This window comes from Phalaenopsis equestris, unplaced genomic scaffold, assembly GCF_001263595.1.
Source record: "Phalaenopsis equestris unplaced genomic scaffold, ASM126359v1 Scaffold000224, whole genome shotgun sequence".
Lineage (NCBI taxonomy): Eukaryota > Viridiplantae > Streptophyta > Magnoliopsida > Asparagales > Orchidaceae > Phalaenopsis > Phalaenopsis equestris.
The window spans coordinates 3,217,689-3,243,261 of NW_018164666.1; the positions used below are offsets into that span (position 1 = coordinate 3,217,689).

General features: G+C 32.8%; 2 protein-coding genes across 8 annotated transcripts in view; both read left to right on the top strand.

The window, feature by feature from the left end:
• LOC110023352 overlaps positions 1–4,608 on the top strand; it is a 20,134-nt gene extending 15,526 nt beyond the window's left edge. For 5 of the 6 annotated variants that reach the window (XM_020722724.1, XM_020722723.1, XM_020722722.1 and 2 more), the window contains 3 exons: positions 1,410–1,479; positions 3,902–4,107; positions 4,195–4,608. In XM_020722724.1, the coding sequence (XP_020578383.1) occupies positions 1,410–1,479; positions 3,902–4,107; positions 4,195–4,434 (516 nt within the window). In that variant the 3' untranslated portion in view covers positions 4,435–4,608. Of the gene's footprint in view, positions 1–1,409; positions 1,528–3,714; positions 3,786–3,901; positions 4,108–4,194 lie in introns of all 6 variants that reach the window. The other variant, XM_020722721.1, reaches the window with a different exon arrangement.
• Positions 4,609–6,214: 1,606 nt separating this feature from the next.
• Positions 6,215–25,573, top strand: part of LOC110023390 (PHD finger protein ING1) — a 36,794-nt gene continuing 17,435 nt past the window's right edge. Inside the window, exons 1-3 of one of the 2 annotated variants that reach the window (XM_020722790.1) lie at positions 6,215–6,304; positions 17,403–17,556; positions 23,292–23,363. In XM_020722790.1, coding sequence (XP_020578449.1) covers positions 17,529–17,556; positions 23,292–23,363 — 100 coding nt within the window. In that variant the 5' untranslated portion in view covers positions 6,215–6,304; positions 17,403–17,528. Of the gene's footprint in view, positions 6,305–12,829; positions 13,233–17,402; positions 17,557–23,291; positions 23,364–25,573 lie in introns of those variants that run through there. The other variant, XM_020722792.1, reaches the window with a different exon arrangement.

Consider the following 25,573-nt stretch of genomic DNA (forward strand, 5'->3'; position numbering starts at 1 on the left):
GCACTTATAAGCTGCCCCAAACAGACCCTAAATATGAACGCTAGCTTCTTTCAAGTTCTACGTTTCCTTCCAAAAATCGATATAGAACTTTAGAATAACACTACAAAATCAAGAAAACGAACTTCCGCTGCATTTTTACCCCACAATAGAGTAATTTCAAAGCTTTCAAAAACCAACATCCATGAATCTCCTAGCTTCGGCATCATACTAGAGAGGATGAAGAAATCCCCAAAAAATATCAATGGGAACACAACCAAATCAAAGCCATAATAAGGAAAAGTAGCACCTAAACAAATTCCAGCCTTATCAAACTTTCCTTTGAAGAATAATCTTTCGTTCAAAGAAAGGTTGGAGCAATAACGACAAAATACAATCAAACCATGGGAGCAGATGTCGTCTAAAGGTTCGTTTGGGGCAGCTTATTTGGTGCGGTGACATTTTGAAAACACACCTGATCTGTTTGGGTAAACCACATTTTGGCAGCTAATGCGTTTTCAAAATGCTGAAAACAACGTTTTCACACCGCACCTGTCTAGGTGCGGTGGCAGCTTTCTAGCTGAAGTCTGGTTTTTCCAAAAAAATAAAAATTTTTAATAGCTTCCACACCTAGCATATCAACAAATTATTATTAATCAGCTTATCAGCAGATTATTAAATAAGCTTAAGGAGGCGGAAAGGGCAACGCGAATGGAAGAAGGCTCTTGGTGAGAGCTGGGGATGATGAAGAGCTTCACGCGAAAAGGCTAGGGCACGCGAGGTTAGCGAGAGAAACAGTGGAATTTTTTAGGATGGGAACGTGGAACGCAGCTACAAAGCCGCGGTCTGCGATATAACTAGAATTCAAAACGCGGTTTGAACCACGGTATCAAACTGCACGAATCAAACTGCTAATTAAGCCGGTTTGTTTCATAATCTGGTTTGGAAAGCTGAAACAAATGAACTATTAGAGGACCATGTGAAGATGGATAAAGCTAAATGTAAAATTGGTGGTTTGTGTCTAAAGTACTTGTTTTACAATGAGCGTGAACTCTACGTGAAAGAAACCCCCTATTATGAAAAATTAGTTTCAATTTACACCCTAAAAACAGTGGCCAATTCCACATTAAAATAGATGATATATTTTTCACTCAGTAAGAAAGATAGTTTTATACATTTAGTAGTTGCATAACAAAGTGCTATTTAAATTTTTGGAGCTTGGTGATAGGAATTTTTTCATTTACTGTATTTTTGTTATTGCTGATTTTGTCATTTTTGTTGTCTTTGAAGTCAATAGTTAAGAGAATCTTTGTATTTTACTGAAGTCATGATTTTTAAGTTTGCCGACTATTGCACTTAATGGACCATTCTTGTCTCTCTTTTGCATTGTTCAAATAAAGGTGTGCTTCTTACTCGTTTTGTCTCTTTTTCAGTCATCGAAGGTGGCAGATATGTATGATAAAACTATGCCTGCAGAATTACCAAGAAACTCAGAACTTGAAGATGAGAGTATGGATATTAGAAAAATGTTTAAAGATATTGAGCGCTTGGGTAAGCTTCTCTCTTTTTTCTAAAAGAATTTTCATATTTTTGTATCTTCTGAGCTTTTGACAATTTTATTGGCCATTATATTGCACCTAGTTGATTTGTTATATCAGTTGATCACTATCGACACCGTTTATCTTGATAATACATGCCACACGTTGGACTAAACAGATCAAAATTAATAATTTAGATTGCTTGATTGGGTATTTTAGGTTGCTCTAATTAAGTGTTATTGAACTCCCGTCATGTTTGTGCAAGCTATAATGGCTGAAATTCCCTCCCATTCATCTAGATTTTAGTTAACAAATTTCATAGAGTCTTACTCTCTGTGAAATTTCTCAGGAGATCACCCATCCTAAGAGTGTTCCTATATAAGCATGCTTAACATTAAAATTATGGATGAATCTCCAACTGTTATACCAAAGACACCTCAATATTTAAGAGCTTTGTTCATTATATTTAAGGGGTTTTATAATCTCCCCTTATTTAATCTATTGTTCTTATTAGTGATTTTACACTCAACACAAAATCTTTCACCCAATAAATCAGAATCAAGAGGTGGCTTCTTTCAGACATCATTGTCTCATGGAGGTTCAAGAGATGGCTTTCACGGCATAGAAATTTGTCATGCATGGTATTAACCTTTTTATTTACCGTCTCTTGTTGCTCGGATAATATCCACTAATTTTTGCTTGTCATTGTTGTACTAGGGCTTGCTTGAAGTTTTCTATAGAGAACCTTAAGTCCAATTAAGTAGAACTTTTAAACGTTAAGTCTTCTTTTGTCTGAGTTTCATGTGGTACTTCAAAGTTAATTATAATCATGTTGGAGCACTTCTGCGATTGGTTCTCTTAGGAAGCTGCGCAACACAGACAAAATTATGTGACTTAGTTAGTCCAAGAGGGCAATATCTTGATGAACAAGAGTAATGTAGTGCATCATAAGTTTATTATTAGGTCTATGGCAAACAAACGATTATCATAAATATTTCTTTTATAGTGTTTGTGTGTGTATGTGTTGTAATAAGACAAGATATTAGGCAATGTGTTGTTTGTAGAGTACTTGTTGTATGCTTTTATTATTGTATATGTTAGGACATGCATAAGGATGTGGGGATTAATATGCTTCTATTATTGGTTTTAAGTTAAGGGTGGTGGCTAAAGAGGAGTCAACAAGTCTAACTTATAATCAAAATAGCCAGCTCATACCGCTCTCCTTGAAATAAAGTGTCGGCTCGCACTTTCCAAGCACCCAATTTATTCTTGAAACACAGAACAAACTCCATTCTTTAGGGGAAATTTGATTTTTAAATTTAAAATTATACATGAAATATTTTTAAATGTTGCAATATAAAAAAGATTTTTTATGTTGATTTAAATCGAATTTGGAAGTATTGTGGTGAAACATTTCCCTCTTTGGCATTGGTGGCTGAGAGACATCTCTTGGGAATGTTGGTCAATATTTTTTGAAATCTTTTACAAGTCGAACCAGCCTAACAAACCAGTTTGACAAATAATGTCTTATTTACTATTAAAAATATTACAGCTCCCTATAAACATTTTAAGAATAACTTTTTACTACTATTTTATTTAAACGTTATAGCATCCTTAATACTGTTTTATCTTATTTTAATTATCTGCCAGTATAAGTAGAGATATGGCTCGGTTCAGCCACCTGAACCGGATTGTATTCAGCAGTATTAATCTTTAGTTAGTTTGATAAACATCTTATAAATTTAATTAATTTGGACAAGCTAGGCAACCGGTTCCCAGTTCAGTCTGCCGAGTACTCCTATTTGTATTGTCGTTCCTTGTCAGATAATCTACTTATGATTAGAGTTTATTAAAATCAAATACCATTTATATAGGAAGTTTTGCTCTCATGCACACTTGATGCGAGATAACTTTTATGAAGGCTTCTGGATTCAAATAGTTGGTGGAATCGATAAATGTGGAAATAATGAAAATGGAATGGAATGCAGCGAGACTAAGAACCAATAATCTTTGAAGTTTTTTAGGCCTTGTCGTTTATCAAGGACATTACATATTGAGAGTAATTTATTTTTCGCCTCAAATTCTTAAACGAGCTTAATTTTTTAAATTATTTTTTTGCAGTCTTTTTGCCCCCTTTTTTATCTTTTGCCATATTTTTTCATCTTAATTTATGAGTGAATGTCTACAACTCAATATTTAGGCTCCTCAGCCATGACCTGGAAAGAAAAGAAGAAGCTGGAAAACAAGAATGTGGTTGCTTTGGGTGGGAAGGTGGGAGTCCTTCAAAGCCGCCTTTTATCATCATGCAAACTTCAAGCCCCTCTTTTGTCTAATTTGCTTTAATCTTCCTCCTTAATCCGAATTACCAAGAAACTCAGAACTTGAAGATGAGAGTTTGGATATAAGAAAAATGTTTAAAGATATTGAGCACTTGGGCTCCTCAGCCATGACCTGGAAAGAAAAGAAGAAGCTGGAAAACAAGAATGTGGTTGCTTTGGGTGGGAAGCCAACCAAAAGCCACAGGATGCCTCTCAGTGTTGCAAAACCAATGATGAAAAACACCAGGAGGAGGGAGGAGAAGAAGATGGAGGAGGTGATATTAACCTCATAATATAACTATTTTCCCTTCTCATTCTTTCTTTGCAGCCTCACTGGAGATTCTGCCTTTTCATGTTTCCAGGAAAAACTTCTTGGAGTATTCACTAAGCGCAGGAGTAACAGTAGAGTGGAGAAACGCCTGCCGGAAGAGAAGGTTTTGAAGGCAACTGAAGGCTACTTTAGCAAGGGTGTATTGAATGTGAAGCATCTGGTGGAGCCCAAGTCTGTGAAAGGGGACGAAGGCTTCGTTAAGAAGATTGGAAAGCGGAAGAAAGGAAAGGGGAAGAAGAGGAAGGGAAAGGGGAAGAGGAAGGGGCGATAGCTTTTGCTGCGGTCCGTTTCAAGTTTTTATTTATTTTTACATGCATACTACCCAATTCCTATGTATTTACATATCTAATATCTAAACTTTAATTTGTACATGCTTGCCATCTTACATAAGCATGACAAAGTGTGGTTTACTTTTCAATAGTTATAATGGTGCTATTTTTGGTGAGATATGTAAGTTTGGTTGGTATTTACATGCATGCCATCTTACGATTTGATTAATTTTAACGTTAGAATAATTTGATTGAATCACAATTAAAACTCTCTTAAATTAGAATCAAGACAACTAATTCAGAGAATTTTAGCCTTACTGTGAATCATGATTATATGCATGCGGAGGCAGAAAAATTTTGGGTTAGGTACATGCATTGAAGCATGTAACCTAATCATTATGCATTTATATAACTAAGGTTTAAATTTTCATATTTAAGTCCATATCGGATTATATTAAAATTATATTATTATTATTATTATTTTAAATAAAATATGAATTTTTATAAATTAGTTTATAATATTAAGGTATTGTCAAAAAAAAAATTTAGTGTCATAAATTAACTTTTAATGTATAATAATTATTTTTTAAAATAACAAATTCTCTATTTTTTCTTATTAAATAGAGTATATTATATAAAAAAATTGCTAAACTATTATAATGTACACTTATTAAAATAAAGTCATGATAATTTCTTCTTTTGGTTTGAATGTCTCAATTAAATTTTAGCCAAAATAAATTTCAAAACTATTAAAATTTATTTTGACTTTAGGTCAATACATGAAAAAAATTAATATGACTTTAAATGTAAATGTTTTAGTCCCACATCCCTAAAAACATAGTATGTTGTTTAAATGCAAAAACAATGCAACCTAGAAAAAAATACTACATCGATGGGTGCTTGAATGTGTTAGATTTTATTATCCTTGTGAAAGTAGTTAAATTAACTAAAATTTAACTCTAGTATTTATTAAATTTTAAAAATCAGAAATTAGTAAATCTTTTTTTTTTTTTTTGCAGGACAGATGGTACATTTAGTTAAATCCCATAAAGTTATTTGATAACTTATTTTAATATTTAAATATTTAGTTGAATTATGAGTTTAATATTGCATTTTAATGATTTAATTATTAAGTATAATTATATTTTATTTAATGTTTGTATTATAATTATACTAATTAATAAATAAGAGTTTATTGAACTAATTAGTCATTAAAATACTTTTATAAGACAAAATATATTAATTAATAAATCATCATTCTTTAATTAACAATTATTTAGTTATGAAAATAATTAGATTTTAATATAAATATTTATTAAAATTTTAGTAAACAATCATATAAAAAATTATCTAATTTTAGTTAATAGAATAATATATTAATTTGTACATATAAAAATATGTCAACATAAATCTCAAAGTAGGTGAACGACGATCGTTTTTTAATGAATATTGGCTAGAGAAGCATCTTGTTCGTAAGATCGACAAACGACGTCAGGAGGAACTCCCCCTGACTAATAATTAACTTTCAGAACGATCGAAGGAGATCACTCTTTTAGACTAGATATCAATCGAGTTAGGACTTGTCAGACGGTCGACAACCCTCATCTATCAAATCGACCCGGGTCTTATTATATGCAAATAGTTCTGAAATTACCAAAAAAAATTTTTTTATAAATTAATGATGAGGGGCTAATATATAATTTTATAATGCTGACTTATTCAGGGATTACAGATTATATATAGGTTATATGGGCAAAACACATATTTCCATATAAACTTACTGTAACAGCCCAGAAAAAAACGACGGGCTTGCGGCGTGAAAAGATCTCTCTCCTTCTTCCGCTCGGCTCCTACCCGAAACCCTCGAGGAAGGTAACTCTTCTCTTCCTCGCTCTGCCTCCCGCTCGCCTTCGCTCGCTTCAGCTTCTCTAAATCCCGTAAATCCCTCTTCGAATTGGATTTATTAAATCCTGGATTTAAAGCAAAACGGGATTTAAGAACCTGTAGGATTTTTAAAGATGTAATTTTTTTTTATTGTTTGAAAGGATTTAGGTTATATTTTGCTTAAATCCTGCTACCAAACAGTCCCTAATTAAGAATCAGCAAAATTACATGCTCCCGAAAGCTGAAACTGACCCCTCCGACTAGCCTGCTGTACTGAGAGTAGGGTTTTCCACACCGCCTTCTACCTCGCGTTTGCGGAAGCCATCTTCTTCTTCCCATTGCACCTAGCTTACTCTTGTGCCGGCTTGTGTTGGCTCGGCTCTTGAGCTGCAGAAAATATTCTTTGTGGTGTCCGGACGTAGTTTTGTGTCAGGACGCCAATATGACATCGTCACCGTCAATGCTCAGGCCGACCCCTTTTATTAAAAAAAGAAATGGTCAAAAAGCGTCATTTTGAATGAAAGCAAACCCTACCTGAAAGAGGAGAAAATTTTCCGTACGGAGTCCTGATGTAGTTCTGCATGCGGATTTCTAGCAATATGCCGCTACGTGGAGGTTATTGTGGGGTTATTGACGTGAAATCGCGGAGGTTATTGTGACGTTAATGCATGAGGTTATTGAAATAGAACCGCGGAAGTTATTGAGAGGTTATTGGAGTGGAACCACGAATGTTATTGAGAGGTTATTGGAGTGGAACCACGAAGGTTATTTAGGAGTAATTGAGGAGTTATTGGGACGTTATTGGAGTTAATGACCCAATAACTCCTCAATAACCCCCAATAACCCTCTCAAATAACATACGTCGTTCTACTCCAATAACCTTCGCGGTTCCACTTTAATTTTTTTTTAGGTGGAAAAAAACCGGCTGCCTATTCAATCCTGCATGGCTGCGTCGTGCCACTCTACATTGTTAGGGTTTTTGTTCTGCTCGAGCTTGTGTCGTGCCTCATTAGGTCTCCCATTCTCCTCACGAGGTTCAACGGTGTCTTTTCCGGCTCAGGGGAAGATATTCAACCTGTAGATAATCAGAGCCGTCGCGCCGTAGAAGGTAATGATGCCTCTCGATTTTGGGTAATTCTTCTCTCTGCGTCGCCAAGCACCTATTAAAATTATTTAGGGTTATTTTAGAGATTTTGGGTGATACCGTAGGAGCAAATATAAGTGAAGAGTGCAAAAGCAAAGGCGTAGGAGTTTCGAGGTAAATGTCATTCTCAATCAGTGTATAATTGTTTAGATGTATGAATTATCCATTATTACAGAAAATATTTCTCAAACACATTTTTTGGCATCAATTTTTCATTTTGTTGTTTCATACATTAAGTTTGTGATATATATTCATAGATTTATTATTGAAAAAAAATGTGTTTTATTTGACAAGAAGATTTTGTTCAATGTTTGAGAAAAGACAAGAGAATATCCAAACATCATTTCAATACCACCTCAACACAACAATTCAACATCATTATTAATCCATTAAAATACTACTTGAATATTATCCCAATGACACCTCAAAGCCACTCCAATATCACCTTAAATGTCACACCAATATCACACCTGACATCATTATTAATCTAATTCAATACTATATGAATATTACTCCAATACTATCTCAATAGCACTTCAACACCACTCCAATATTATTTCAGTATCACCCAAATACTACCCCAATATCACTCAAATATCACTCCAATACCACAAGCATTGATCCACCTCCAAAACCTCAACAATACCAAATTAATACCATTCAAATACCACCCTAATACCATTTCAATACCGTAAACATTGATCTACCTTCAACAACTTAACAAGACCAAACCAATACTACTTCAATACCACAAATATTGATTCACTCATAAAACCTCACAAAAACCAAACCAATACCACCTCAATACTACCAACATTGCACCACTAGGAAATCTATACGATATTTGTGTGCAGTGATTTATATGTACTGATTTTTCATGTGATATTAAAGATTTGAATGCTACGTGCGTTATTTATATTTACTTTACATTGTTTTGTTTTAACATAACGATTTCATGCTTATTTTGGCTTCTTTGAATTATTTTGCAGGGATTTAAGTGCTAGGATGCTTACATGTAGGTGCAGGTCTTTCGCTGTCAGAGCAACATGTGACAACATACGTGGAAACTCGAAGGATAAAGTTGTAATCGTTTTGCGGGATCTTAATTTATTCCAATTTTTTGAGATGCCTCATTACTAACAAGAAAATACACAAACTCTGACAATTTTAAAATTTTAGGATGTTAATGAGAATATCTTCAAGATTGATAGAAAATCCTTGAGCTTCACTGCTCATAAGGTTGTCCTGATAATATAAGTGCTCAATTGAGGGGACCTGTAATTTGTGACAAGTCCATGTTGTTAAGCATGATTTCATTACAAATAATGAACGACCTAATGAGCATTATTACGGGGGAGTATTTCAGTCATATTTCTGAGTTGATTATTATATTTTTTTTGTTGAACTTATTTTTTCCCACGAGCAACTATAACGTACTAAGCGGATTATACATATTTGTCGAAGATGTGCATAGTTTTTCTTATTTCATCTGATCAAGTGTTATACGTAACTATCTTGCTGAGCAAATTGACATTATTGCTTGGAAAATAAGGCGACAACAAATACTTGGTTACATGACGAATTTGTTGCATTGTTGTCAGTGAACATTGTATATGCTTCAAGACACTTAGTTTCTTTTTTCATTTAAACTAATGGTTTTTCTTCTCATTACAGATATGGTTTTATGATCACAGACATGTAATTACACCCAACGTACCTAACGCTCGACCACAAATGCTGAGATGACCGAAAATGGGAAGTGGTGCAATTAATCATATGATTATTTATTCTTTAATATGTGTCATGAATATTTATGTTTAATTATTAATTATTTTTAATTACTACAAGATATTATATTTTGCACATATAATGTAAGAATAAATATTTTCTTTGTTTTTTGCAGGTTTTTGATTCCACTAAAGACTTAACTTTGGCGAAGTTGCAACTGCTTGCTCCATTAACACATGACTTCACTCGCAGCCCCCTCCGAGAACCCCCCCCCCTCGCCCGAGAAACTCTATTGTGAAAATCACCGCAACCTTCAATTCTAGTATCTGCCCATATTTCATCCTCACCAAAATCTAATGATCAAGTAAACAACGAAGAAATTTTATCTTTTATGAGGCATGAAAATAAGTTTTTTGCGTTTGAAGCTTCAGTGAATAGTAAATTGGACGATCCTCACAGTAAAATATTAGCTCTTAAGGGAAAACAAAAAGTAAAATCAGTTTAGAAATCCTCTATAAGAAGCTTTGTACAACGGGATAAAACAATGAAAGTCATAAAGAAAAAAACAGGTAGCCTCCCCATTCACTCTATATAAATTCAAAATGAGGGTTGTTGTGCGAATCAATATTAAATCACGTGAAGAGGAGAACAATCTTGCTATTGTTGCTATGAAGGAGGAGACGAAGTCTGAAGAAATTGAAACAGACTTAGTTGAAACCTATAAAAAGACATTTCAAGCATGAGTTTGTTTAAAAAATGAAAGGATTGACTTGGACTACTATAAATCAAAAGTACTTATTTGTAAGAACTTCATCAATGTCGGACCGTATATTAACAATATGGCCGACATCGGCTATAATATCATCTCTACATGGTCAACACATATAAGATTTGCGAAGTAAATTTAATTTATTTTTAAAACTTATAAAAAAAGTTAATAAAACTGACATTTCCCTGAATCGTGCACAACATTGGTCAATCAACTTTAACATATGTGTAGGAATGTCACATGCTCGTAAAATCAATGATAACTGCCGCAACTTTAGCCTATAAATTAAAATAAAAAGCTATAATTGAACACAATATAATATTATTGATAATGGACACTAAATAAACTATATTATAAATACTTTTAATTTGTAGTACTGCAAGTCAATCATTTCATTTTTTTTAAATACTGATGCTTCAAATTCTTCTTTAAAGGTTTCAACTAAATTTGTTTCAATTTCTTCAGACTCCTCTTTCATAACACTATAGTAAGACTGTTCTCTTATTCACGTGATTTAATATCAGTTCGTACAAAACCCTTTATCTTGAATTCATATAGAGTGAATGGGGAGACTACCTGTTTTTTTCTGGCTTGTCTTGTTTTAACCCGTTGTATAAGGTTTCTTAAAGAGGATTTGTAAACTGACTTTACTTTTTATTTTCCCTCAAGAGCTAATGCTCTGCTGTGAAGATCAATCGATTTAATATTCACTGAAGCTTCGAACTCAGAAAATTAATTTTCATGTCTCCTTATTGAAGACAAAATTTCTTGGATGTTTATTTGGGCTTTAGATTTTGGTGGGGATGAAATGTGCTCAGATACTGAAATCGATAATTGCAGTGAGTTTGGCAACGAGGTTTCTCGGCCTGGGGGAGGGGGGTTGATAGTGTTGTCATGAGTGGGACTCGAAGGTGAATTTGAGAATGAGGTTTCTCAGAGGGGTTGCAAGTGATGTCACATGTTAATGAAACAAGTTGTTGTAGCTCCTTCACAGTTAAGTCTTTAGAGGAATAAAAAACCTGCAAAAAGAATAAAGAAAAAGTCGATTCTCATATTACATATTTGCATGTGCAAAATATAATGTCCTGTAGTAATTATAAATAATTAGTAATTAAACATGCTTGTTTAAAACACATCTTAGACAATAAAGAATCACATGGTTGATTGCACAAATTCTCACTTTTCGGTTATCTCAACATTTGTTGTCAAACGTCATGTATATTAGTACGATTACATGTGTGTGCTAATAAAACTATATCTGAAATGAGAGAAAAAAATATTAGTGAATGAAAAAAGAAGTTAAGTGTCTTTATGCATATAAAATGCTCACTGCCAGCAATACAACAAATCGGTTCATGTAGCCAAGCGTTTTTTACCGCCTTGTTTTTCAAGCAATAATGTTAATTTACTCAACAAGATAATCACATATACATTTGATCAATTAGAATAAGAAAAATTATGCACATGTTCAACAAACTTGTACAGTTCGCTCAACACGTTATAGTTGCATGAGGAAAAAATTAAGTTCAATAGAAAAAAAACTTAATAATCAACTCAACAACAAGACTGAAATACTCTCCTGTAACAATATTCATGAGATCGTTCTTTATTTGTAATGAAGTGTTGTTTGATGGTACGCACTTCTCCCAAATTATGATTTCTTCTCTATTGGACATTCCTGTTATCAGGGCAACCAAGAATTTTCCACCAATCTTGAAGTCATTCTCATCAACATTTCAATATTTTAGAATTTACATGGCCAGCGTACTTTTTTGTTGGTAAGGAGGCATCTCAAAGAATTGAAATAAATTAAGATCCCACAAAATGATTACAGTTTCATCAGTCAAGCTTTTACGTATGTGGTCACATATTACTCTTACAACGGAATGCATGCACTTATATGTAAGCATCCTTGCACTTAAATCATTGAAAAAAATTTAAGGAAACAAAATAAGTTCGAAATAATTTTGCTAAAAGAGAGTAGTGTAAAGTAAATATAAATAAGACACGTAACATTCAAATTTTTAATATCACATGAAAAATCAATATATATAAGCCAATGCACACAAATGATGTATAAATTTATTGGTGGTATAATATTAGTAGTGTTAGGGTGGTATTGGTTTGGCCTTTTTGATGTTTTGAGGGTGAATCAATATTTGTATTATTGAAATGATATTTGGGTGATATTGGTTTGATCTTGTTGAGATATTGGAGGTGGATCAATGTTTGCGGTATTGGAGTGGTATTGAGGTGGTATTGGGCTGACATTGGTTTTGTTTTTTTGAGATTCTAGAGGTGGATCAATGTTTGTGATACTTGGGTGGTATTAAGGTCTTATTGGTAGGTCATGTTGAGGTTTTGGGGGTAAATTAATGTTTGCGGTATTGGGGTTGTATTGGTTTGGTCTTGTTGAGGTTTTGAAGGTGGATCAATGTTTGTGGTATTGGAGTGACATTGGGGTGATATTGAGATGATATTGAAGTTGTATTGGGGTGGTTTTGAAATGTTAATGAGGTGATATTGGAGCAATATTCATATAGTATTGAAGTGGATTGGTAGTGATATTAGGTCTGGTATTGGTGTGACATCTATGGGATGATATAAAAGTGGTTTTGAGGTGGTATTGGGTCAATATTCAAGGAGTATTCAAATGGATTAGTTATGCTGTTGAGTTGTGTTAGAGTGGCATTGAAGTGCTATTCGGGTTATATACTATCTTTCTTCATACATTGAACAAAATTTTCTTGTCAAATTAAGCACATTTTTTTTCCAGTATGTGAAACTATACAGTGAATAATTGATGCCAAAAAAATTGTGCTTGAGAAATATTTTTCGCAATAAATGTTGATTTATACATCTAAACAATTATACACTGTTTGAAAATGACATTTTTACCTCGAAACTCCTCTGCCATTGATTTTACCCTCTTTTACTTTCATTTGCTTTTATCGTATCACCCTAAATCCTTAAAATAACCCTAAATAAATTTAATAGGTGCTCAACGACGCAGATGGAAGAGTTACTCGAAATCGAGAGGTACCATTACCTTCTACGGTGCGGGGACTCTGGTTCTCTCCTCGCTGAATCTCTTCCCCTGTGTCGGCGTCACACCGTCAAATTTTCCTCGATGAAACTCTTCCCCTGCGCTGGTGACACACCGTCGAACCTCACAAGCAGAATATGAGATCTAATGAGACACGACGCCGACTTGAGCAAAATGAAAACTTTAAACAATGCGGAGTGACATGACGCGGTTACACGGGATTGAGTAGGTTGCGGTTTTTTTTTTTTTTTTTTTTTTTGTAATATTTAAGGCATCATTCAGGTCAGGTTCATTTTCTTTCAAAATGGCTCTTTTTGGCCCATTTTTTTTAATAAAGAGGGTGGTGGGTTCGAGCATTGATTGGTGGTGATGCCTTATTGATGTTTGGACACAAAAATGCATCCAAACCCCACAGAATATTTTCTCCTTGAGCTGAGTGCGAAACAAGTTAGCCCTTGTTCCCGATTCATTTAAAAAATAATTAATATAAATATAGTCAAAATTTTTTAAATTCAAAATTTAAATTTTAAATTATTAAAAATAAATTATTTTACATTCTATGTTAAATAATTTTTTGTTATTTAATTTTTATATGTTAATGTTATTAGTTTATTTAATATTATTTTCTTTTTTAATAATAAATAAATTGACTCATAATCTGACACTAAATTATTTGATCATGAAATTTTAGATAAATGCATGTATGGATGTGTATTTTATTTTTACTTGTTGGGTTGCTCCTCAATCCTCAGTTGTTAGATTTTCAGTGGATCTTAGAGGAGTGTTGAGTCTTAGCGTTGCACTTCATGTTAGGTGTTCGAAGTTGAATATGTCTTTCTTTACAATGGGTGTTTGCTGCATTAAATCCAATTTTCTTGTGTTCCGTCATTCTCTTCCACTGTTCCATCATTTTTATGAAGTATTCCAGATTTAGTAAATTTGATTGCAAGCTAGATATATTCCGCACTCTCGCGAGCTCTTCTGTTGCAGCGTCTACCTGATAAATCTGGATTTATCAAATTTGATAAATCCTATTTAATGTGAAACAAAGTTGCAACCAAACACCACTTAAGAATTCATATACTTTTGGCTAGATTGAACACTTATTTGATATTTAAAATGATGACTCCCATGAGATTGGTTGACAAACCTTGCTAGGTGAAGACTTCCATAGATTTTAGGTGACAAACTTTGCTATGTGGTGACTTTCTTAGATTTTGGGTACCATGGGAGATCGATACCTGACTTTATGATATAGGCATATATCCATTGATGGACATTCCTTGGTTATTATGTATTCTGTTTTAATTGCAAGTGCATCATGTAACTATTATTGAGATTTAAAAAATCAGTAAGCACACGATTAAAATGCAAATTAAGTAAACTTCAATTCTTGTATCATTAATTAATCTATTTAATATTTAGATCCATTTATAGCTAAAACTAAAAGCTGTTTCAAACTTAGGCGCAATTCTCTTAAGTTTGAATGGAAGGTACATCATTGCTTGGACCTGGTGGTATTTTAGCCTTTTAGGTATCAAGATGGTTTTTCATGGAGATGGATCGAGGGATATTTCTGCAAGGAATATATTAATTTTAATTTTTTTACAAATTGTTTTACTTTAATACGTAAATCTTTTGAAAATTTAAATTCCTTAATAACATAATTAGACGTTTTTTTTCTAAAACAAGTTTTGAGGAGAAGCCATTTGGTTCCGGTGATTTGAGAATTTTTTTTTTGATAATTATTAAAATTGTTTTTGATACTATTATCAAAATTATAGAATGTCTCGTTAACTTATAGAAACAATTTATCTGATTTTGAGTGAAATTATCAACAAACTCATTGTCGTTGTAGGAAAAAATTTTATGGAATATCTTAAAAAGAGAAAATGTCATGATGTTGATAAGAGAATGTTTCATTCATTAAGAAAGTTTATAAAGAATTATCTTTTTCATACTTAATTATCATCTCTTTCGGAATAATTGCTGATTCATTTTTTATTTTTGGCTCATTTTAAACTTCAATTTTAAATACAAATTTTTAAAATAATTGATCTGATTTTACTCTCATAGTTTTCTTAAAAAAATTCATTTTACGCTATAAATATGATAGAAAACTACCGCTGTTGATAGTTTTTATTCTTGTTACAATTTGTTCTACCATGAATACTTATTGAAAGTCCCTTCTGAATATAATTACTTTTCCGTCAAAATTATTGAAGTTTATAATTTATTCAGAGTTCTGTCTAAAGGTTTTTTTTATTTGATTTTGGTGTTTCATCCCAATTATAAGATTTATTTTTATTATTGGTTTAAAAAATAACTTTGCTCGGTAATTGCACACATGCTTGTTCCCATTATATGTATTGATAATTTGAATCTCGAATGTGTTGTTTGTCTTTTACACATGATTTAAGCTGATACTACTGATGTAGTTGTTGTTGATGCTATATCCATTCAGTTTTAATTGATAATAGTATGTGTATTTGGTATTTCTGCGTTGATATCTCCAATAAGAGAAACAGCATATAATTCCTTAGTTATTTAATTTTTTCAACGTCATCTTTAGTATGTACCAAATCCTGTTGATTTTGAAGCATTTTTGGAAGGTCTAATTCTCTTATGAATTCTCATTTTTGAGTAAATAAATTAATACGAGATTATAATTTTTTGATATATAATTATTCATACTGAATAAGCGTTTTTCTGAAATCTTGAGATAAATTATTAAAATTATTATCTCGTAACTGACTGACATCTGTATGCTCGCAATAAATAAGAAATTAGCAAATAATTGTCTAAACTTAGATGATATTTCAATAATAATGTATTATTTAAACAGTCAGAGATATTATTACTGTTTTTAACAATCAATGCTTTTCTATAGCTTTTCTGAATGAAGATCATTGAATTTTATAAACTTGTAGTAAATCTTTATGATACATTTACTTCCATTCTCAAATAGGATCACCTTTTGATTGTCTGTTGTGCTGATACGTCTAATTGTTCATTGTTTTCTTCTACTTTTTTTTTATTCAATGCATATTTTTATTGAAATAAGCAACAAAGCTATTGAAAGATATTGAAATAAGCATTAAATTTTCTTAAATAATTATTTTTTTATTTGCCCAAATTTATCTGATTTAATGCATATTTTAATATTTTCTAATTTTTCTTATTGCTTAAAGGTGTGAAAAATTGGGGGTATAGATTTCAGTAAAGTACATACATAAAGTTATGAACTATATGCTGAAAGATTTGAACCTTTAGTAACATTCATTTGATTATTCACTTTAGAAATTTTGTCATTTGTTGCATAATTGGAAGTAACATGGACCATTTGATCGATTTTCATTTATTGGTAAGTATGATAAATGTGTTTTTGAACTCTACATGTAGGAACTCATTGCTTTTTGTTATACTTTTGTTTGCCCCAGACGAAGTGATTAAGAGTATGCTATTGTGTGCTCTAGTCTTACTTCTAGAATATGCTATTTGGATTCACTTTATGCTGAAGTGAATAATTTATGAAGACAATAACAGTAGTAGGTGCTAGCTTGACCTCTCCACTGTAACAACAAAATGTTGTTATTAGAGATCTAGATAATCTTTCAACTCATGGTTCAAATCAAATCCTTACAGTAATAACCTCTCCTCGCCGTTAATCATAGCTGAATATTATGAATGGTCTTAATTCATCATGATAATAAGAAGATGAGCTTTTCTGTGCTGTGTTAATGCGGTAGAACCCGATATCCACTGTGTGTGATAACCACATACTTTAGTTTTATTATCAAAATTAAAGGTTTAGATTTTCTTTGTGTATAATCACAAACGACCTTTTCTAGTAGTAATATTGGTAGTCTATATATGATTATGGAATTGATGCTCATTGTTTTTTTGAATTATGAACTTGATTGCAAGTTATCTTTGTTATATTTAGTTTATTTCAGTATCGGTCAAATGCTTAGCAATAACAAAATGATTTTTTCTGTTTTAGCAATTTTAAGTAGTCCGTTGACATTTGTGTTATATTTCTTTATCATTTTACATGCTTGTGCCTTAGCAAGCTAGAGTTGCCATACAAGCATACCCCTTGATATTAATGTAGATCTGTCTTTTGATTTGTGGACCATTTTTTACTGGAGAAATATTGTTGGCTTCAGATCACATCTTGAAATGGTATTAATTATGTCTTTTAGTTGTTTCTTTATACACTTATTTGTATTTGGTGCTTATTTCAATGCATTTCTCTGCATGTTCTTTTCTCTTTGTTGAATATTTAATATTTCAAATCTCTTATTATTATATTATTATATTATTACACATGGTGATTTTTCTTGTTTTATAGTACAAAGCTGCTTTACTTGATATTGACTCTCAAATAATGTGGTAGGGTTGAGATTAAGCTTCTCGAGGGTGTAAGGCTTTTTTTGAACGTGGGGAGGAACAATCAAGCTCCTACTTTACCCTGTCTAGAACTTGCAAAACTCTAGGGTTGGAGGTGATAAAATAGAGGCTAATGGGCTTCCTTGAGGATTATCAAGCCAGTAAGAAACCTGCTATGGCTCTTTTTGTTTTTGCACTCCTATGTTTTACTGAATGATAGTTTTCTTTTTCTTTTTATATTTTTGGGATTTTGCACTGGATTTCCTTGCATGGGTTTTGGCGTAATATGATTTTTGTTTATGTTTGGCATGTGTTCATGAGATTACGTGATCTGCAGTGGGCTAAATATGTATTTTTTTATAAAAAATATGAATTCTCGATAGGAGGGGATCGAAGTTATATGTTTGAGCTTAAGGTTCAATTTTGGATGAGTTGACTTGTTGTTTTTCATTAAATCTTAGAGTTGGAGTCAGTTTGAACGGGGCGATGTTCACTCTTTATGTTGTTAATTAAGATTTTACATTAGAAATTTTTTTTTTTCATAAATAGATGGAGACAATTTAATTAAAGAATATGTTTTCATATTAAGATTAAGTTTGGCTTTTTGAGCTTCTTTGCAAGTGCCATCCGAATGCATATAACAACATTTGTAAGAACTTGGATATCTTGTGTGAACAATTCGTACATTTTGAGCAGCAATTTGCATGGATTTCAAGCTTTGCATTTGTAAAGCAAGCTTTGGGTTTGAAGATTGACTGTTATGTTATTTATTTTTACACAGAAGCGATATGTTTTCCATGCATTTTTTTTTTTTTAATTTTCATTCAAAAGAGAAGGAGAATTTAAGAGATTGAATTTCAACTTGTATCTATTCAATAAAAATACAGGATATTTTAATTTAAGGATGGGAGGGTATATTTGTGATCATAATTTAGATTTTATGAAACCAATTGCCTTTATTTCATGAAGAAGAATATGATTTGTGATCATTTTATGGTGCTAGAGTCAAATCTGTTTGAAAAGTTTATCTTTGCAGCTTATCCAACTTTCTTTTCAATTTTATCTTGAGGCGTAACTGTTGCAATCATTTCCCAAGTGGCTGTCGAGGGTCATTTCATGAGAGTTTCTTTAGGCTCGCATTTCAGCAATTAGGAAAACCAATTCAAAGTATTTTGTTGAGGAGAACAATCAACTCGATTATCAATCATGTAAACTTCTGCTTAGGAATGATACTCTTTGTTTATTTAACATTAATGGTTGGAGATAAACTTGATTTGGTTGATTATGAGTGCGGGCAGAAACGCTTTTGTGTGTTTAATTCTCTATTATAAAAGTAGTTTTAAGAAGTTTTTTCTTAATTTGTGTTTTAAAGCATGGAAGATGTTGTAGAAAGCACTTATCATATCATGGCATTTTTGAGGCGCCTATGGTTGTTTGTAAAAGTAGTTGTAAAAATGAATTACTTTTATAGTACCATGCTAGAGTATTGTGCTATCGTAACATGCTATGGTAGGGCCCATTTACTCTCCAATAATAGTGAAAAACTTAAAACACAAAGATCAATGCCTTCTGCCATTGGATTAATTTCTTTGACCCTTGGATCACAATCTTTGTGCTTCCCTATATGATCATCAACCCCGTCTTACTCCTTATCTTCTAGTACACCTCTTTCTATAAATTTCTCTCGCTCATAAAGTGTTTCTAAAAACATCAACACCAACCCAATTTAAAATTCCAAAAACAATTTCAGGCACTTAAAAGAAAAAAAATTGGAACGAGGCTATGAAAGAAGAGATGAATGCCTTGAAAAAATCATTTATGGGAGATCATTGAATTACCCGATGATAAGAATTTCGTATGATGCAAATGAATTTTCATGATTAAATACAAATCATAGGTAAAACGTTATATTCAATTATATGGTATTGATTATCAGAAAACATTTGTATTACAAAAATGAATATTATTCATATTCTAAAATCATTAGCAACAAATTTTGCGTGAGCTGTACAATGATATAATATAAAAAGTGCTTTCCTAAAAAATATAGGTATGCATATTGAAAAAGACCTTATATGGACAAAAATAATCATCAAGAGCCAATTTTATAGATTTACAAGATTTATGGAAGGAGCTAAATACAAATAAAGCTAAAGAGATTATATTCTTTTCATAAAATATTTTACTAATGATAAAATATTCACTTTGATTGCATACATTGACGATACAATTGTTATAGTGCATGACAATCAAGAGAAAGAAGTTATTAAGAAAAGATTTGTTGAATAGTTCAAAATTAAAGAGCTAAAAAACTTGCATAATTTTTTGGAATAAATGTGACTTAATTTAATGGACAATGCTAACTCAACAGAAATATGTTATGGATATGTTGAAAAAAATCATGATGATGTAATGCAAGTTGTGTGAAACTCCAACTAAACCAAGATAAAAATTAGATTTTGATAAATAATGAATTGATGTCCATACAAGATGATATCAAAGATTAGTAGAAAAAACTAATCCATCACTTATTTTGACATCACATTCACATTAAAGCTAGTCGGTCAATTCATGCACAAATCTAAATAATCACATATTCAAGCCGCCTATTCCATTCTCAGATACCTTAAATCAAATTTAGGAAAATGAATTCTATACAAAATAGTATAATACTTTAAGAATTAAAATATTTATAGATGCGAACCATGTTGCAATATCGATGGATACAAAATCCACTTAAAGGTTATCCATATTTCTAGGAGAAAGTCTCATAACTTGGAGAATAGAGAAATGACATGAGGTTTCATGAGTAAGTGTTGAAGCTGAGTTCAGTACCATTACTCAAAAGGAATCTGTGAGCTTCTATGGAACCAAATCATATTAGAAGATTTACAAATTAAGTGGAAAAAGCTTTTAAAAAATATTTTTATAATAAATCGGTCATTAATATTGCACACAATCCAGAACAACATGATTGTACCAAGCATTTTGAGGTTAATAGCCACTTTATAAAAGCATGTTGAAGTTGATAGACTCTTCATATTAAGAAACATTTGTTTATAGGGAATTAGTTGGCCACATATTCACCAAAAGACCGCAACCAAACGTTTAAATTTTTTTTGGCAAATTTGGAATGGTAGATATCTACATTTTAGTTTGAGAGTATGTTGGATTACTACTATAATATTATGCTACCGTATCACACATAGTAACATGCTATAGTAATGTGTGCTACAATAGGGCCCACACACTCTCCAATCATAATATAAAACTTAAAGCACGCGGTCAAGACCTTGTATTGTCGGATCAATTTCCTTATGGCCATTGGATTGCGATTCATGTGCTTCCTTATAGGCTTATCGGCCACCTTATATTTTCCCCCCAATTTTGGTAATGCCTCTTGAAAATGTATATATACCTCCCCTCTTGTTCAAAGAAAAAACTATAAAAAGTCTTGAGAGATTTTCCTCCATTGTTTTATTTTCTTTTTCTCTATTATTTATTTTCTACAAAAAACTATTGTGAGGAAAAAATAACTTTTTAAAGCCATTGTAGATATTATAATTTTCTTGTGACTCATTTTAGCGTGTGAAACCCAAATATCATTCGTTAAATTATGATCTCAAGCCCAAAAATGTTGCCCACATTTATTTCTTTGCTTACCATCTTAGTTGAGCCACGGCCACTACACTGATTCAGAGAAGAGCAAGTTTGCCCTGCTCCATTAAAAGCAATACCGTTAGCTTGATGTTATGGTATCAGGGCAACACTACAAGACTGTTGCCTTGCTTTGTTTTATGAGAAGGTTGACATTGTGGATTGGTATGCCATTTTGTTACTTTGGTATTGGCATATGCTAGTTTTAGTCCCATAACTTCTTAGATTCTATTATATTGATGATGAAAATGATTCTAACAATTATTAAAAGTGTGCTACTTCATTATATGATATTTATAAATTGCAATAATAAATAGGACTAGATTTTTTTTAAACCCATATAAATATTCGTATTTGCTTGGCCAACTCAAGATTTTCTAGTAGGAGACAAAGCACCCAAGTACTAGGCCAAATATGCTGCACATACATAGGACTAGATTTGAAATAATTTGTAGTTAGGAAATTGAAGTGAGTTTAAACTATGTAATAAGAGAATATTATGGAGATTTTAGTCAATAATCAACTCGGCTTAGTTGAGCTGAAAAAGATAACATGAAAGCAAGGCGACAATATGTAGGGTTGAGTTTTAACTGATTGTTTCTGGATAATTTATGGAAATTACACATACGATGGGCATTTATAAAGAAGAGTTCCGGCGAACTTATTAGGAGGGTGGTGGTACTTATGGTTATGTAGGCAATTGTGAGATTGAATATGAGTTAGGGTAGCTAAAAACTGCTGGTTTAAATAAGTGGAGGGTGGTTTTTGATCACCTGTAGTTGTGTTTTGGTGTTAAGTTGAAATTGGTGATGCTTTTTTTGCGGGGATGTGGTTTTGGTTTACAATTTAATGCTTTTTAGAGGAGATGTTGGTTAGATCGGCTGTGTGACACTGCATCAAACCAACTAATGAGATGGCAAAACCAGAGAGTTTCCGCAACTCAATCAATCACCTGAACCAAACTTATCCAAAGATACAGGAAATGGCCCAGGAAAAACAGGGTGAAACTCCTGTTTTGTTTTAGAATTACCAACCAAAGCTACATTTTTTTTTGTACTGTTTATACTCACGGCTTGCATTAATTATTGTTGTAAAAAAACAAACTGAAAATCAATAGACAGGTATTTAAGCTCTTATAGCGGTCCGAGGAAACCAATAAATGGGGATAAGCTCAGCTCTGCGTCATTGTGGACGAGTGGAGAGGGGTGGAGGTTAGTGCAGTTTTTCCTTGAATAAACTGGAAGATAGGGGTGGTCAATAAGATCACGAAAGAGAATGTGAAGCAATATCTCAAGAATATCATGCCATAAAATACCTTAATCTCAATGAAATGCATAAGACGAAGGAAACCCGTTTTAAAATGTGAGAGGAATTTACATAGAGAGAAGGTACGCACTTCTGAGCAGGCTTAGGAGACAGAATGCCATGCTAAAGAAGGCGGCTGAGTAAAAAAATTCTCAGGAATATAAGTGGAAAAATAACTAATCAGAAGTCTCTTAAACCAATCTGGGTGAGGCTATTTTAAAGGATAGTTTGCAAGTACACTGAGTTATAGAGCCCTTACCATGAAAATAATTGTTATAAAACCGTCTTATAATTACTAAAAATAAATTAAATAATTAATGAAAGAATATCTTAGTCCAGATTACTTGATCATGACTATGTACGTATTAAGCTTTGAAAATAATTAGCGACCAGTATGCTCAATGACTTACCAGACCTCGGCACCATTATCAAGTGCTTATGATCAAGTAGCTTTCTTTCAAATTGATGTAAATTGGGACAAGGTAACTAGAAAACTAATTTACCTAACAAAAATTGTGTTCCTATTATTTAATATAGGAAGATTTACTTACATACGACTTAATTCTTATGTATTTACATATCTGACACATAAACTTCAATTTTTGCATATGTGCCATCTTAGCTATGCATAAAAAAGTGTATTTCACATTTTAAAAGTTAAGATAGTGGTATGTTTTATGTGATATGAATGAATTGGGTGGTCTAAATGTAAAAATTAGAGTTTAGGTGTTAAATATGTAAATACATAGGAATTGGCTGGTAGGTATGTAAATGCTCCCGTTAATATACTATCCCTGGAGCCATATGAGCTGTGTTGTGATATATTTTTGTAAATGGCTTGATGCATGGCTGATTTCTAGCATCAGTTGGCTTGGAGCTTCTTTTTTTTTTTCTTTTAAGCACAGTGTTAGTATGGCTAACAGTTTTCCTTCAGGTCTGGAATCTTTGCCTGCCATGCTCCAGCGAACCTATGCATTGATACGAGAGCTTGATACGAGTTTATTAGGTAAGCCGTCTTTACAAATCCTTTTTTTCCCTTGTATGAAATTTATATCTCAACACTCGCCTACCCACCCACTTCCTCAAATAATTTTCACAGTAAATTTAGTTCCTTTTATATTTGGAAACATCATATGGAGCATATTATGTGCTTCACTAATGTGTGTAGTGTTAGTAGTTTAGCTCAATGTTTTTAAAAGTGCGCTTCGAAGCGCACTTCACGAGCAAAGCAAAGCGAAGCCAATGACGCCTGCTTCGCTGAACTTAATTTACAGGTCTTTTTTAGTAATTTTTAAGTTTTTAACTATTGCAACAACTATTAGAACTTGTTCGAAATTTAAATTTGTAGGTTCTGCCTCCATGTTTGCTTCAAGTTATGTATTGTGCCACATTCATTTTTATTTTATATCAACTTTTACATCATATTTTATTTTTTTTAATTGTTGATGATTGAATTTATACATTAATAGTTTTATATAACTTATTAGTGTTTTGGTTAATCAAAGCGCCGCTTTGTTTTGCGCTTTGTGCTTTGAAGCAAATAAAGCCTTGTGCATTGCGTTGTGCTGTGCGCTTTGATAATGCTGGTTTTGCTTTTCATGCATATTATATCTTATGGTCATGTGCGAGTTTCATAGTCGACATATTGAATGAAACGGTATAAATTGCTTAGTGTCTTCTGTTATATTCCACCAGTCTTTAAACCTATAAGCATGTAATGTTGATGGCTTTTAGGACTATTTCTTACATAATTTTATGTCAAATCTTGTTCTCCACAACTAAATTATGAACAGTGACTTCCAGGTGCTGAGAAAAGGCTCAGTTTTACTCTTTTAATGATGCACACGGCAGTTTTACTTCCTATCTCTAAGATCCTCTTTACCTTGGTACTCATCTCAACCTAGCATTCTCTTGGGTTTCAATGCTATAGGATAATCATTGTTTGGAAGAGATCAGTAATGGTAATTTGCCCCGTTTAATCAGAAGCATAATATGTGGAATGTATATAGTCAGATGTGACATGCAATTTACAAGTAGCTCAATTTGAAATGCGGGACGTCCAACAGCTCTTCTTAAAGTAATATCATTTGTTTGCCCTCAAGGTCTGATGCTCTTTATGTGTTGCTTCTTCTCTTAGGAAGTTCTTATTTATTTATTTATCAATGTATCCTCAAGCAAGAGCTGGGTTTTGCAAATCAGAAATCTGTTAGATTTTCAGTGTGGTATCTGCTCTACAGCTTACTGAGCATTCCGTGGCGGCTGTCTTCGCTCTGAATCATGACATCCCAAGCTTAATGATATTTTTTTACGGGCATTTACTGCTGAAAGTGAAATACAGAAAATAAAAATTAAATTCATTAAAAAATTAAATAATTACTTCTCTCTCCTGCCAAAGTCACCCGCTTGAAGGAAATAACTGTTCCCGTCCTTTCTCAGTTACAAGCACGAACTAAACCTCCCCCATCCTCATTCGCACGGTTTTTGGTTCCATTCCTTCCCCCTTCGTTCAAAAAGCATTTTTGTTCTAATTGTTCTTGCCCTATTTGTCGCTACTGTTCTCTTGTTCAAAATCCGCACAACAACAACAAAAAAAAGAATTCATAAGTTGCTTGCTCTTATTGGCTATTTTCTTCTCTATTTCACACAACATCCCCACTTACATTGAAGAAATCACACCCCATTTCCTTTTCTTTCTTCTGTTGTTTGTTGTTCGACTACGTTGTTCACCTCTTCCAACCGCAGAAGTGAATCGAGTCACGCTTCTTCTCTTCCTTGATTTTCCTACTTGGAATCACACACAAAAATTTCTTCGTCTCTACCTGTAATCACTTGACATTGAAATCCCAAATTTGGTTTACTTCGATCGATCTTGCATTCTTCTCTCTCAGAAACATTTGCCCACTCTGCCTTAAAGCCGTCGCTCCTTCTTCTCCGTCCCAGTCAAACCGATCACTGTGTTCTTTGTATAGTGTCGCCGCATTCCTTGCTTTTTCCCTGTATCATAATCAATCTTCTCTGTGTCTGTCGTGTGCGATCCTCTCTACATGCTCAAAATGCTCCCTATGTCTCTATCTCCTTTTGATTCTCCCGGCAATCTTCCTTCTTCCTTACCGAGGCCGCGCAAATTATTGTTATTGTTCCTCCTGTTCACGTGATTGAAGCCTTCCTTCACACTTAGTCCCCTGTCCTAAAGCCTCAGCATTGTTTTTCCTCCCT